At 25.8% G+C, this 10,823-nt stretch overlaps 1 protein-coding gene across 1 annotated transcript; it reads right to left on the bottom strand.

Annotated features, from left to right (window-relative positions):
- Positions 1-268: 268 nt before the first annotated feature.
- On the bottom strand, positions 269-9,634 carry LOC120079090 (probable polygalacturonase At1g80170). The gene is made up of 11 exons (XM_039033277.1): positions 9,541-9,634; positions 7,997-8,058; positions 7,755-7,895; positions 6,892-7,068; positions 6,741-6,761; positions 6,429-6,636; positions 6,233-6,314; positions 6,013-6,121; positions 4,719-4,832; positions 4,106-4,349; positions 269-555 (listed from the first exon to the last, which is right to left on the bottom strand). The coding sequence occupies exons 1-11, from the start codon at positions 9,632-9,634 to the stop codon at positions 269-271; spliced, it is 1,539 nt and encodes a 512-aa protein (XP_038889205.1).
- Positions 9,635-10,823: the final 1,189 nt, after the last annotated feature.

Here is a 10,823-nt window from a genome sequence, read left to right as displayed (position 1 = left end):
TCTCTAATTTAACGAGCACGGCGCGACCATTTACATCCATTGACAGGAAAACTAAGTACCAAAACTTGCTTATTTGATTAAACAGCCTGGTATTGAAAGTTATTTCTAATTGCAATAACGCGTATAACATTCAACAACACATCTTAGGAAATCTTCAAGAAATCAATTGTTTCGTAATAATGACCACCATCATCATTAATATTACTTATAGCTTCATTGGGATGTATACCATCCAAGACTATTGATAGGTTGTTTGAAAAAACAACAATCAATGAGCAAAATTTTCACCACTAGAAATCAGATAGAACAACCATCTAATGTCATTATCTTCTCTAAGTTTCAAATCCTTCTTAATAAAATCCTTAGATCCAACACACGCAATAATTTCAACGTTACCACAATTTCCTACACTACTTATCTTATCGACTACTAATTGTTGAAACTCAAGGAATGACATTTGATCATGAAAATCAATTTCAGCTACTTTGTAATCAATAATGTAATTATCTCTCTCGTTGAAACGACTGTCATATAAAATTGGAACAGTAAGAGTACCTATAAAATATAGTACATAATAAGACATAAGTACAGAATGATTATCTAAAAAACTTCTATATCATATATAACGGTCATTTTTAGTATACAAACAAATATAACAATACATTCAATATATACCTTAGTATGAAAAATCTGAAATAACACATATGCCATATATACATATATGATACAACAAAATCATATACCCCAGTATATAAATTTTGAGCAGTAAGATATCCTATAAAAGGTAATACATAAAAAAACATATTTTTCAGGATGATCATTTTCAGTACACAAACTGAACAATGTATACATAATATACACCAAAGTATATATTGTACAAACATGATGTATACACAGAGAAAAAAACAAAACTAACAGAAAAAAAAATGAAATAACAGAAAAATCAATGAGAAAAAAAAGTAAAATGTATAATGAACATTTGAACATTTGAACATTTTAATATTTGAAACTAACCCATTCCAATATTAATGAAGAACGTTCAAACAACATATTAAATCTGCAAAAAATAGGGAAAAAGAACGAAGACAAAGACGAAAAAATGTTAAAAATCGAAAAAAAAAAAACTAATGCATGCAAAAAAGGAAGATGAAGACAAGTGGAGAAGGATAACTAATGCATGAAGATAACGAACAAAAAATGTTAAAAATCGAAAAAAAAAATGAATGCATGAAGAAAATGCATGCTAAAAACGAAGATGAAGACGAGTGGAAAAGGATAACTAATGCATGAAGACAACGAAAAAAATGCATGCAAAAATCGAGAAATGAAGAAAAAACACACAAACCTTTCTATTACCAAATGAAAGAGAGATATAGAAGAGTAAAAGCAAGAATCATTAAAAATAGTTTTTTAAACAAAAAGTAATTAAAAATGCATTAGAATATGAATAATCATTCTTGGGGGCATTAAACAATATACAAAAAACAACAAAATGTGGCTCAATTAATAATTACACACAATTCAATCAGGAAAAAATGAAAATAAAGAAAAAAAAAAGAAAAATGGAATAATTATACAAAAAAACAATTATGCATGAAAATTAAAAAAAATGATAAAACCGTCCACAAAAATTACAAAAAGCCTTCATTGAAAAAATAGAAAAGAAAATACATTTTTAAAAATTATGATCCAAAAATAACAATTTACGTAAAAATCTCTAACCTAAATACTGACTTGATAATGGTTGATGGGTTGGTCGGGTCCAATTATATATATTACAAAAAAAATTATGGTTAAGATATTTATTTTGTATTTGAATGGTGAGATATGAAAGATTTATTTTGTATATGATAGATGACTCTAAATTTCAAAGGCATGTAAATATTCAAATTTGGTTAAATTATAAAAAAAAATGCACTGAACTTTTTACACTTTCGGTAAAAAAAATGCTCTTAAAGTTTCAAAAGTTTCAAAAATACCTTTAAAATTGTTAAAATTTTGTTTAAAAAATACTCATAAACTTTCAAAACATTTCAAAAATATCTTTAACTTAATAAAAGTTCAAAAATACTTCTACCATTAGTATTTGAACAAAAACCGTGAATTCCTCATGACAAAAATGACTTTATAAATAAAAAAATTAAAAAATATTTCCACTTGTTTGAAGTTTTCTTAAATTCGAAAAGAATCAATTTTAAAATAAATTATATAGATATCCTCATTTTTCTCATATTGTTACTCTCATATTTCTCTTAATTTTTCAATTCTTTGCTTACACCAATTGTTTCAATAACCAAAACAAGAACCAAAATTTTAAGTTAAAACATAAAATACCACAAAATTCACAAAATTTCAATATCAAAATCTCTTCTTGAAACCTACCAAAATGATAAATAGTCAAATAAAAAAGTTATTGACTAGTTATCGTACATATAAGTACTCTCATATATTTTTTTTAATTTTCCCATTTTTAGCTTATACCAATTTATACCAATGCTGAAGCCCCTCATGAAATGCCTTGGAGCAAATTGGAAGGAGTGCATCTTCATGTGCGCATATCAAATGGAGAGCGTTGCGGCGCCACAAATGCTTGCTGCCTCTCGTTGCTTGATTTCACCGTTTTGCTTTCCGTTGCTTGCTAATTGCTCCATTTAAGCCTGAATTGCATCTAGAATGTCCCAATGGCTTCTTTTGTTCAATAACCTATCTAAGAATTAAAATAAATACTACATTCCTAAGAACCAATACAATTTAGGCTGATTATTTGATTGTGGTATGTTTCAGATGAGATTTTGATTTTGAAATTTTGAAATTTTATGTTTTAACTTAAAATTTTGATTTTGATTTTGATTTTGGGTTTGCCGAGAAAATTGGTGTACGCTAAGAATTGGAAAATTAAGAGAAACATGAGAGTACCTATGTGGAAAAAAATGAGGATATCTATATAATTTATATTAAAATTGGTACTCTTCGAACTGAAAACTTCAAACAAATACTAACGAGGGAGGTATTTTTGAATTTTTATTAAGTTGAGGGTATTTTTGAAATATTTTGGAAGTTCAAGGGTATTTTTGAAACAAAACTTTAAAGGTTTTCATCTAAAACTAACCGCAAGAGTATTTTTGAAACAAAACTTTAACGGTTTTCATCTAAAACTAACCGCAAGAGTATTTTTTTGAACTCTTTAAAATTTAAGGGTATTTTTGAAAATTTTGAAACTTCAAGGGCATTTTTTATAATTTAACCTCAAAATTTTACAACTTCATGAAATACATAAATAAGATAGATACAATTATGAAAGTTTGGAGACAATTTATCATTTAACTCATAAATTATATTAAACACTTTTTACACTTGAGTTTGGGTCTATTGATTGACTGAAGAAAAAAATGTGTTTGAAAAAAGTTATTCACAATTAACTATTTGAAAAGTTAAACCAAATACACTCTTAAATAATTCACTTTAAACAACTCAGTTTTAATAGTAAACACTATCAACTAAAACTTTAATAGTAAACACTATATTTATTGACCGACTACATATTCTCCTCTTTTCTCCTCTTCTTTTCTGAGTAACTTCACTTTCTCCTCTTTCTCTGCTTTTTATATTTATCGAAAAATTCTACAACTCTACATTTCAAACACAAACTTACTAAACTCTAATATATTAACTTTACTTAATGAATCATACGACCTTATTGTATTAATATTTGTAGAAGTAGATTGCGATTCATGAGTAGCCATTGTATTAAAAATCTTCTTAGCACTTTACTTTGAATGACAAATGTTCAATTTATGAGAACGTTTTGTGATATTAAGTGTTAAACGATATATTTTTTTAAAATCAACAAAGCTCAAACTTTCCAAAAAGATATCTTACTAAATTATATTCAAAGTGATAATAATCCTTCTAAAGTTATATAACATCAATATCAATGAGTCATTAACTAAAAACCTAATTTAAAACCAGTCCTTCACCATCAATCAATTCTCGATAATTCGATTTCTCACTTTCACAATTGTTAAACGAAAAAAAAACATTATGCTAAGCCTAACAAACTTTAAACATATATATATATATAAATACACCAGAAAAATCTACCAACTCATTGGGTTTAAGCAAGGAACAGTGGGAATTACAGTTCCATCCATAAGTCCATTAACAACATTTCCACAATAAGATGATGTGATCTGTTGTTCATCTTCATGGATAGACCCCAATTCAATATCTTTCATAAAGATATTTCTACAAGGGACTGACTCACTGCAAGCAAGATTTACTGCAATTTTACTCCTTGATGTTCCTGATATTTTACTGTACACTACGTTGCTGATTTTTACTGCTGAAGTCTGCAACAACAATAAATTTATTATTTTTGTTTCGAAAATTATGTTGGAGATTGATCGATAAAATATGATCCTAACCTAGAAATTTAGAATGGAAATAATAATTATTAAGGACTCATTTGGTAACCATTTAGTTTTTTTGTTTTTTTTTTTTAAAATTAAGCCTATTTCATCATATTTCTTTAATAATTTGCATTTTTCTTAAATATAGTAGTTGAATTCTTAGCCAAATTCTAAAAACAAAGACACTTATTGAATGCTACTTTTTTTTAGATGAGAAATGAGAAATTTGGAAGTTGAAATAATATTTATAGGCTTAATTTTAAAAAACAAAAAGAAAAAGTAAAATGATTACCAAATAGATTTAATTACCTGATTTTTGCACTTTTCGTGGTCACAGTAAAATTGATCGATGATGATTGGATTTGATGAGCCACGAGAAATTATGCCTTCAAAATTGATGTTTCTTGCATATCCACTCCCACCCTATTCACATATGATCAATTATTTACGAAATTAATCATAACTTTTTACCATAAACTATATCAACTAATAATAATAATAATCGAGATATATTGGGCCGAAAACGAGTAATACTTGGGTATAGTCTGACTACACTCATTTTCTTACATCCCTCTGCTCTAATGCTTCCCCTCTCTTTACACACACAAAAAAAATTATTTTAAAAAAATTCGCACATGACAATTTTTTATTGGATAGTTGTCACGTGGCAATGACAAGCATTCTTTCCTACTCAAAATATAAAAGATACAAAGAATAATTGAAAAGTAAAAAGAAAAAAAATGATACAATACAAAATTAAGTTAAAAAAAGAAAGCACTCTAACTCAAGCAAATATGTTTAGTAACAAATAATCTCCTATGAGCAAATATTTAGATATATCATAAGATGCACTCACCTCTATGAGTTAGATTAGCATCACATAAATGAAAATAAATTAAAATGACAAATATTTAGGTGCATCTCGGAGAATCTTTGTGTATCCCACCAAATCGTCCTATCGTAATGTGACATGAGGCAAATTATTATAAAAAAAAAATTATTTCAAATGGTAAAATTGTTGAAAATATTTACAAGATATAACAAAATTTCATAAATAGAATTCTATTTGTGTCTATCTATCATTGCCAATTCTGAAATCTTGCTATATATTTGAAAACCACCCTTATTATTATTTATTTTTAAAATATTTTTAACTATTTTTGTGGTGTGAGTAATGGAAAGTGGAAGTATAGGGATGAGCATCTTGGGATATACTCAAATATCACCTAATTAAAATATTTAAAAAAAGAGTAATTTTCTATGTGACAAATTATATGATTAGACAAATTGTTGGAATGTACAAAAATGGGTGCCATTCAAAATGCACATCCCATGGTCTAAGTACAAAATATATAAAATTTAAAACTTTTAAATAAGGCATTTAATTTATAGATTTCCAACCCCAAACTTTAATATAGTTGTTTAATTATAGAGTAATTGATTTAAATAATAAAACTATAACAAAATGTCACTATCTACTTATATATATATATCTATCACTAATACTAATAGATGGTCTATAACTAACAATAATATTTTACTATTGTTATAAATAAATTGGTTCACTTTAAAATAAACTATGGGTTATATAATAAATAATTACCTGCCACGTTTTTATTCTAGCTCCATTGGTTGTACCCGTAAAAATTACATCTTTCACGTTGACAAATTCAACAGTTTCATGTCCACCATGTTTACCAAGGCTTCCAATACTGAGAAAGGGTAAAAAAATCAATAACAAAACAAAATAATTTGTATGCTTAAATAAGAAATTAAAATGTTAAATGTAATTAATTGAGGGATAAATAATCAAACATTATCACCTAATGCCATGTCCCGGACCACAGGCAATGCTAGAGATGTTGATTCTATATGAACCATCCCCAATTGAAATACAATCATCTCCTGAAAATTTTGCCACCTTCAAAATAGTTAGTTTACTCATCTTTTTGCACTAATCTCACTACACATATCACGTGACAAATTATATTTGAATAATTTGGTAGATATGTCTATTACCTGTGCGAATATTAGACATACTAATAACGATTTTCCGAGAATGTTGGATATGAATTCCATCCGTGTTAGGACTCTCACTTGGTGCTTGAATGTTTAAGTTTTTAACATATACATATTTTGATCTTTCGATGGCCATATGCATTTGGGGACTATCTTTAAAAGCTAGATCCTTTATGTGCACCTTTTCTGAATGTTCCAAAATTAGACCCTGAAAATTTATGTTTTCAGAATTAAGATTGAATTAAATATAATCTAATGTTTCTTTTTGCATAGATAGCATTAAAAACAAAAATGGAATCAAATATTACTTACCGTTGGTTTTCTTCTACAACACTGCCAAAGATTTAAAAAAAACAAAAAGTTCTTATTAAATTTCAAAGGTATAATATTAAAATATTGCTAAAGTGACAATAACTCAAAAGTAAATTAATAAATTAATTAATTAAGATAAAAGAAAATATACCCTTTTATTTTTATTTTTGCAAGAGAGATGCCACCAAGTATTTCCTCGACCATTGATAGTACCAGAACCTTTAATTACAAGACCTTTCATATGCTTTAATAAAATCCATTGGCGGCATTCTTTTCCCTTATATTTCCAAGCTGATGGATTTTTTGGTGCAATCAATTCTCCATCAATCTAATTTGAAAGAAAAAAAACAAAATTAATAGGTTATATAAATTTTAGAAAGATCACAAATTAATATAATAATTAATGTGTAATTCGTTAGGATCTTTACCAATATATATAACACTTAATGGGAGGTTGAGATGTGGGCAAACTAAATATTCGTATTAGTAATAGTAATATACAAGTAATTTTATATTATAATTTGTGTATCCAACCAAAAACTAGAATATTCAAGAGTATTTTTTTTTTAAATACAACCAAACCCCACTTTTAAAATTATAATTCGAGTATCTAGCCAAACCCTAGAAAAATAGTTATTAGGATTTGAGTATCTAAGTCTAAATTAAAAAATCATTAAAAACTATTTGTAACCTAAAAAGATCCAAATAATATGTTATTGAATACTAACTCTTCCACCATCATTATTAGTGTTTGTGATTTTAAAAATAAGCCATTTTTGGAAAAAAAAAATTATAACCATTCATAATAGCTTTCAAAACATTAAAAAAGTTTAAATAAAATCTATTTTTTTGTACAACAATTTTTTTTCTATCATTCAGTCCTAAAGAAAACTAAACAAAAAATAGTAAATGATATAAAAAGATTTTAGAAGAAAATTAAATAGAAAATTATAAGGAAAAAGTTTATAATAATAACATTAACTAAATAAAAAAAATCTCGAAAAGAATCCAAACCACAATGCTAATACTTGTAGACTTGCAATTGCTACCGTCCAAAGTGAAAGGTTGAAGTAAAAATGAGTTGCCACCAGGAACCGTCATTATAGGAGAAGAATCTGAAGAATTACACGTAGCTTTCCAAGCGTCAAGAAAAGCCTATTTAAAACATTCATATTAAAATGAAGATAGATAAAAAAGGGGGAAAAAATACCAAACCCAAAACAAAAATACAAAATAGAGATTAAATTCATATTTACTTGAGTGTCTTCAATAGATCCATTCCCAATAGCTCCATAATTAACCACATTGAAGGTTTTTGCTGAAATTTGGAGAGATTGAAGAAAAATGATCAAAAGAAGAACAAAGAATTTCATATTTATTTTTTAGGAACCTTTTTTTTCTTTGCATAGACTTCTGTGATTTGTTTTGTGTTTATGGTACTTAAATAGATTTATGTTGGAGATTCAAAAAAACGATATTGATCTTATCAGAATATTGCGTTGATTTCAAAATTATACAATGTTTTATGATTTTGTTTATTTCTTTTAATATTTTATAAGTTAATTATTTAAAAAATTATTCATGGTAGAAAAATCTGTAACAAACAACATATATTTGTAATCTTACAGAGGACCTAATGGTAGGATAAATAAATGTTTTTTTTAAATAAAAATTATAGCATCTTTATTTTATTTGAATAGAATAGATAAGAATATATTAGGGATACATGGTGGATAAATTATCTGAAAATTATAAATAAATTTTCTTTTATCAAATTTTTGTTCAAATCCTAACTCATTATGTATTTTCAGTTTTTTTAATGATATAAGATTTTAATAATTGTGTATGCAGGTTCAGAACAAGTCAAACCAATTTAAATAAGTTACAGCAGTTGAGATTTGAATTTTCCACCTCTATATATCACTTTTGTTATTTAAAAAAAAAAACAAATATTACCACAATTAATGTTATAATCTCGGCTTATATTTTCAATTAAATATTTCTTATTTCAAAATTATATAAATGGAGTTTTATGATTTGGTTTTTTTATTTTTTTTAATATTTTGAAGTTGATTGTTTAAAAATTTATATTTATATACGTAGAAAAATCTTTAAAAACCACGTGTATTTGTAATTTTTAAGAGAGTCTAATCTTAGTTTAAATTATTGTACTACGATAAATAAATATTTTTTTTATTTAAAATCAAAATTATACCATTTTATTTTATTTGAATAGATAAAAATATATTAGAGGTACACACCGATAAATTCTCTGAAAATTATACATAAAATTTCTTTTATGAAATCATTTTTCAAATCATAATTACTTATAATGTATTTTTCAGTGTTTTTTTTTAAAAAAAATGGTATAAGATTTTAATAATTTTTAAAGATACTGAACAAATGTGTATTTTGTGCATGTATCTGGCCTAACTGGAGTAGGGCATGCCAATTTAGGTTAGGCAAAGGAGGTTGAGATGAATATCTTCTACCTCCATATATCAATTAGCGTTCTTTTTTAAAAAAGAAAAATATATATCATATAATCTAGGATTATATTTTCAATTATCAGAATATTTTTTTAATTTCAAAATTATATAATTGATGTTTTATGATTTTGGTTTTTTTTAAAAAAAAAATATTTTGAAGTTGATTGTTTAAATATTTATATATAGTAGAAAATGTATTTGTAATTTTTAGGAGTGTGTAATCTTAATTTATACCATAAATAAATCTTTTTTTTTTTATTTTAAAATCAAAATTATACTATCTCTATTTTATTTGAATATATTAGTGGTACCATAGGCTTGGCCAAAATCCCTGCAGATATTGCTTTGATCGGAGTGGCGGATCTTCAAATCGGAGTGGCGGATCTTCAGTTTGACTGGAGACATAAAACGGAACCCCGAATTGACAGACCAGATCACCGTCCCACCCCCAACTCCACCTCGAATAATTTTTTATTATTTTTAATATATATATATATATATATATATAAACCAAAATCATAAAAACTCAATTATATAATTTTGAAATAAAAAAATATTCTAATAATTGAAAATATAATCCTAGATTATAACTTTAGTTTTGATATATATATTTTTTAAAAAAGAACGTTAGAAAACAGTAGCTTAGCCTTTTTATTTTTTTAATTTAACTTCATAATATAATTAATTTTTAACTTTATATTAATTTAAAATAAAAAAATATTTTTATTATTAATTTAAATAAATAAAATAATATAACATTAATTTGTTATCTAAAATATTTACAATTTCAATATAATACAAAAAAATGTAATTGATTTTTAATAAAAACATAATTAAAAATCAAAGATGGAAATTTTTTTGTCATGGGACCCGATCCCCAGATCCCCGATCCCGATATTTCAAAATGGGGAATGGAGCAGGATGAGGATTATAAATCCCTAGGGACAAGGGATGGGAAGTGTATCCCGACCCTATCCGACCCGTTGCCAACTCTAGAATTCCTTGTATAATTGGGTATCTTTAGTAGCTCTCCATTCCCAACCTCTCCAAAATTACCTATGGTTTTTGCTAAAATATGATTTGGAGAGATTGAAGAAAAATGATCAAAAGAAGTACAAAGAAATTCATTTATTTTTTTTTAATCTTTTAATCTTTTAATTTTTATTTTTTTTTTATTTTTTTTTGCAGGGACTTCTGTGATTTTGTTTTGGGTTGTGGTGATTAAATAGATTTGTTGGAGATTAAAAATATGATATAAATTGAAAGATCTTTGACATATCATCAGAATATTTGTTGATTTCAAAATTATAAAAATGATTCATGACTTTGATTTTCTTTTTTAATATTTATAAGTTATTGTTTAAAAATTTATACATGGTAGAAAAATCTATAACATCCATGTATCTCTTTTTTGTGTATTAAACTCAAATGACATATTATAACACACTCATCAACTACCTAACATGCAATCTTGTTGAAACATTTAACTATTTAAGTCATAAGATCATTTAGTGGTTTAACTATTCACTTTCTTCTTACTATAATTTTGTAGGCAAACAAAGATTAAACAGTTAACATGAAGTAACAAAATGAG

The sequence above is a fragment of the Benincasa hispida genome, chromosome 6, assembly GCF_009727055.1.
Source record: "Benincasa hispida cultivar B227 chromosome 6, ASM972705v1, whole genome shotgun sequence".
Classification (NCBI taxonomy): Eukaryota; Viridiplantae; Streptophyta; class Magnoliopsida; order Cucurbitales; family Cucurbitaceae; genus Benincasa; species Benincasa hispida.
This window is presented reverse-complemented; position numbering and strand designations above follow the sequence as displayed.